At 40.6% G+C, this 5,818-nt stretch overlaps 1 protein-coding gene across 1 annotated transcript; it reads left to right on the forward strand.

Annotated features, from left to right (window-relative positions):
* The first annotated feature begins 3,690 nt into the window (after nt 1–3,690).
* LOC115276012 (olfactory receptor 1L8-like) lies at nt 3,691–4,635 on the forward strand. The gene has a single exon (XM_029919745.1). The coding sequence runs from the start codon at nt 3,691–3,693 to the stop codon at nt 4,633–4,635; it is 945 nt and encodes a 314-aa protein (XP_029775605.1).
* The last annotated feature ends 1,183 nt before the right edge of the window (nt 4,636–5,818 follow it).

Consider the following 5,818-nt stretch of genomic DNA (forward strand, 5'->3'; position numbering starts at 1 on the left):
GACCAGCTTCTGGAGAAAGTGGGAAGGAAAGAAGAGCATCTGGATCTAGAGGTGAGCTTCAGTAAGCTGGCCACACTCTTGGCTCCTCCAACTTCTGGCACTCTTTCCTCCCTGAGAATTTCAAGTATTTTCTGGATTAAGCAGTCATAGGGTCCGATTTAAACCTCCTCCCAGCTTTTGGTTTTCAGTCCATCCAGTTTGACCTCTAGGCCATTTACACTGTGTGCTTTGCTAGAAGCAAAACACTGTCAGGAAGGAAGGAAGGAAGGAGGTAGGGAGGGAGGGAAGGAAGGAAAAGAGGAAAGAAAAGAAAGAGAAAGAAGAAAAGAAAGAAAGAGAGAGAGAGAGACAGAGAAAGGAAGGAAGGAAGGAAGGAAGGAAGGAAGGAAGGAAGGAAGGAAGGAAGGAAGGAAGGAAGAAAAGAATGAGAAAGAAAGAAGAAATGAATGAAAGAAAGAAAAAGGAAGGAAGGAAGGAAGGAAAGAAAGAAAAGAAGGAAAGGAAAGGAAACTATTATAGTCCCAGCCTTACACACTTATCCTGTGCTTTGAAAGCTGTTTTTCCTGATTCTCAGATTTAAGACCTTTCTTTTTCCTAATTATCAGAATAGTTGGTCCTTTCATCTATGACCTGGATCACCCAACCTTATTAATTAAACCAAACTCCGCTAATTTCTTATTTCCACAGGCAGGCTTTTCACAAATTGCTCACTTTTTATTTTTATTTTTATTTTTATTTTTAATTTTTTAATAGTTTATTGCCAAGTTTGTTTCCATATAACGCCTAATGCTCTTCCCCACAAGTGCCCCCCTCCATGACCATCACCCCCCTTCCCCCCTCCTCCTCCCTCTTCAGCCCTCAGTCTGTCCCTAGCTTTCAAGAGTCTCTCATGATTTGCCTCCCTCCCTCTCTCTAATTTTCTTTCCTCCCCTTCTCCTCCCCCTGGTCCCCTGTTAGGTTTCTCCTGTTAGACCTATGGGTGAAAATATATGGTATCTGTCCTTCTCTGCCTGACTTATCTCACTTAGCATGACACCCTTGAGGTCCATCCATTTTGCTACAATGGCCAGATTTCATTCTTTCTCATTGCCATGTAGTACTCCATTGTATATATAAACCACATCTTGATCCATTCATTGGTTGATGGACATTCAGGCTTTTTCCATGATTTGGCTATTGTAGACAGTGCCACTATGAACATTGGGGTACATGTGCTCCGATGCACCAGCACTTCTGTATCCTTCAGGTAAATCCCTAGCAGTGCTATTGCTGGGTCATAGGGGAGTTCCCTTGATAGTTTTTTGAAGAACCTCCACACTATTTTCCAGAATGGCTGTACCAGTTTACATTCTCACCAACAGTATAAGAGGGTGCCTGTTTCTCCACACCCTTGCCAGCATCTGTAGTCTTTTGAACTGTTCATTTTTGGCTCACTTCATAATATTGACCTGTGTTTAACAAACTGTTTGTGCAGACATGGTATCTCATTTGCTATTCATAAAACATTAGGATTCAGCTTGTGAACAGGTGACAGAGGACAAATCAAACCCCCATCTCTTGTCTTAAGTCCGGGACACTGTCCAGCACCAACCGCAACTCCCCATGCCAAGCAGCCTCAGCCATGCATGGCTGTTTTTTTCCACCTGATTTTGGCCAATCAATTTACATGGATGTTCAAAATTTCAAATCCAGCATCTGTGTAACACAGAAAGATAGATCACCTCTCTAGCCCCTGCAAGGATAGATTCTGAACATGGGAGAAGAAAGCTTGTTAGTTAAGAGAAAAAGAAAGGGAAGTCATGTAGGAAATGACCACCATGAGGAAAACTGTACCTGTGCGTGATCGTGACAGACAATATATACACCAAAACACGAGGAGGTGAGCCTGAGGATTAAGAGCATGAGCTTCAGAGTGATTCAGCTTGGGGTTCAAACCCTGCTTGCTATTTATTTCCTTAGTGACCTTGAGCAAACTACTTCACCTCTCAGCCTTACGCTTCTGATAACAACCAAGCCTTGTGATCCCTCATCATGGGATTTGTGAGGAGCTTAGCATAAGCTTGGCATGTAGTAAATTTTCAATAATATTGGTTATTGTTATTAACTTTAACTACTGGTTCACTCAAATCATTCAACTCATAAACAACTAACCCTTTTATAATATCTTAGAAAATCATGTATAAGAGTATAAGATCTTACAAGTCTGGCAACTTGGCAGTGAGGGGTATGATACTTTAAGCATGTGAGTTCATTGATTCTGAGGACAACCAGTCATAGCAGATAAGGGAAAGCAACAATGGGACTGATGATGATCAAGAGTTTCTCCTGAGTGTTCACAATATGCTTATCTCTGTTCTCTCTTCTCTTCTCATTTCTCACTAAATCCTCATGAGCATATTTGTGTCCATATCGAACATGAATTTAAGGGACAAAGATGTTTAGCAATTTACAATTACATTGTAAGCTTTTTTTTAAGATTTAATGTCTTAGCAAGTTTGCAATGTTCTTAACTATAATTGCCACTGTTTACTTGTTAATACGTATAGCATTTAATTGTTAAATGAATTAATATATTGATGTTTCCACATTAAATGAATTATCTATTAATATACAATAAGAATTTTTAACGCATGAAAATCTAACATAAAAGGATCGTCGAAATGGTTTAAAAGAATATGCTGCTTCTAAAGAAATTATTTCAAACAGTTTCATGACACAAGCATGTTCACTGTAGGGATTTTTATGGAAACAAGGAATATGTAAATAAACGATGTCTCAAGTTTTGAGAATCTCTATGTTATATGTCCACTAGTGCAGTATGGATCAATATGTTGACTCCAAAAACTTGATTTAAAACACTTTGTTTATACAAGATCTCTCATTGCAGAGACTTTTGTAGTAGTGATAAATGGAGGCCACTTCGATGTCCATCACCAGGTAGTTGGATATGACTGAGAAAAAAGCACGTATATGGCAACAGTTAATATATATAAAATTAATATGTTTTCATAGGTATTTTGCATACATATAGGAATGGTAACCATGAAGCATGAATTGAAAACACAACAACAGGTGTCCATCCTGTACCAACATGATTTAGGACAAAATACTAAAGAGAGGAAAAATAATTTACAGAAAAGGGGAGACTTACACTGGTGATGATAGCATGCCATGAGTTAAGGAGGGTGAACCCCTCATCTTGTACCCAGAGGAGAAAAAAATTACTTTATGAAACTGGGTTCAACCTTCCTCTGGGATTTTCCCTTTTGGTTACTTTGGAAACCCCCTCTCCCACTCATCTCCATCCCTTATATATGGCTTTATGTTGTTTGTTGATGATCTGTCTCCTCAACTAAACACGAGCTACACAATGACAAGGATTTACCTGTTTTTATTGCTAAATCCCCAGCAATGGAACAGGCTTTTCACAGAATAAGAACCAATGAACTGGAATCAGCAAGGTCCATCTCTGATGGTTTCTAAAGGTAAACTCTTCTTCTGTCCCTCCAGCCTTCAACATAAAGCCCTTGTAATACCCATGGATTTGGGAAGGGAGGACCACATCAAGGACCATGAGACTGACAAGCTGTCTCTCCAGGACAACTAAGTGCAACCAAATAAAAAGATTTGCTTGAGTTCTGGACTTGCAGTATGGTGAATAACAAAACATCTTGTATATAACTAAAGTCAATGGAAAGAGTCAACCAAACCAGCAGTGTTTCCGAGTTCATCCTCCTGGGGCTCTCCTCCAGGCCTGAGGACCAGCAGCCACTCTTTATCCTCTTCCTCACCATGTACCTGGTCACCGTAACAGGGAACCTACTCATCATCCTCGCCATCCACTCTGACCCCCAGCTCCACACCCCCATGTATTTCTTCTTGAGTTTTCTGTCCTTCACGGACATTTGCTTTACAACAACCATTGTCCCCAGGATGCTAGCGAGCTTCCTGTCAGAGAAGACCATCTCCTATGCTGGGTGTCTGACACAGATGTATTTTATTTATGCTCTGGGCAACACTGACAGCTGCCTCTTGGCAGTCATGGCCTTTGACTGCTATGTGGCCATCTGTGACCCCTTCCACTATGTCACCACCATGAACCACCACCGCTGTGCGCTGCTGGTGGCCTTTTCCTGCTCACTTCCTCACCTCCACTCACTCCTACACACCCTGCTACTGAATCATCTCACCTTCTGTGACTCCAGTGTTATCCATCACTTCCTCTGTGACCTCAGCCCCCTGATGAAATTGTCCTGCTCCTCCACATTTGTCAATGAAATCGTGATAATGTCAGAAGCTTCTGTTGTTTTGGTGACCCCGTTTCTGTGCATTACTTTCTCTTATATACGAATCCTCATCACAGTTCTCAGGATCCCCTCAGCTGCTGGGAAACGCAAAGCTTTCTCCACCTGCGGCTCTCACCTCACTGTGGTAACTCTCTTTTATGGAAGCATCTTCTACGTCTATTTACAGCCCCTGTCCACCTACACTGCCAGGGACCACATAGCAACACTTGTCTACACAGTTCTTACCTCCATGCTAAACCCTTTTATCTACAGCTTGAGAAACAAAGACCTGAAACAGGGCCTGAGGAAGCTGATGGGCAGGAGGAAGCCCCAGGCAGCACCCTCTTGACAAACCCACAAGTGGAATCTGCTTCACTTGAATGTGATATCGAGTAGATCTTGGTGAACAACTGAACTGTTGGAGGTTAGCTTTTTTAACCCATGTGAGACAAGGCCATTGTGGGTGCTGACATGCATGGTGACAGCCCACAATTGTCCCCTGCTCTGCTTAAGTCATGATCCTCTCCCTCACTATTTCAACTTTCTCACAAAGATTCATCACATTCTCATTCTCTAAATACTGCTCTAAACCAATCATTTCAACTAATATTTCCTGAACAATTTGCTCTCCATTTATTAAGACTGACTCTCCAACACCTTTCACATTTCAGTATATTGCTGAAAACCATTACCTAATTTATAGCTGTTGAATGTCTTTGGAAACATTTCAAGGGTGAAAGAATGGAGGGAGAGAGGGAAGGGAAGGAGGAGAATTACATTTTAGCTAATTTTCTCATTATGAGGATTTTCATAATTCCTTATTTTTCTCTACCATAAAATTCTTTATTGCTTAAAAATTAAGTTTTGCCTTTACTATTATCTTTCTATTCTTTATTTTAAAATTTTAATGTTTATTTATTTTTGATAGAGAGAGAGAGTGTGTGTGTGTGAGTTGGGAAGGGGCTGAGAGAAAGAGAGATACAGAATCTGAAGCAGACTCCAGGCTTTGAGCTGTCAGCACAGAGCCCGACCTGGAGCTTTAACTCATGAACCATGAGATCATGACCTGCGTTGAAGTCGGATGCTTAATCGACCAAGCCACCCAGATACCCCTTATCTTTCTATTCTTGATTATAGTGCTGTGGCTTTATTTCTTTTAAATGTCCTTTTATTTTTATTTTATTTACTATACAACCTAAAAGTGGTAATGGGCAGAAAGAACAAGAACCAAGAGTGATTACATTAAAGTTATCCATTCCACAGTGGGGAAGTTGGAACCTCTCTTTCCTCCATCTATCCCTAAAAGTATGTGTTTAAAAATATGTGATTTAATAATTTATTCTAGAAACTCCCACTATTCAGATTCTAACCAATGGAAATAGTATCATAAAAGTATGTTGGATATTGAAATACTTTTTTTAAAAGTTATTGCCAGTTTATGACAGATAAAAATTGGCAGCAACCAGGGCACCTGGGTGGCCCAGTTGGTTAAGCTTCAGACTTCGGCTCAGGTCATGATCTCACCACTCATG

Source organism: Suricata suricatta, chromosome 13 (genome assembly GCF_006229205.1).
Source record: "Suricata suricatta isolate VVHF042 chromosome 13, meerkat_22Aug2017_6uvM2_HiC, whole genome shotgun sequence".
Classification (NCBI taxonomy): Eukaryota; Metazoa; Chordata; class Mammalia; order Carnivora; family Herpestidae; genus Suricata; species Suricata suricatta.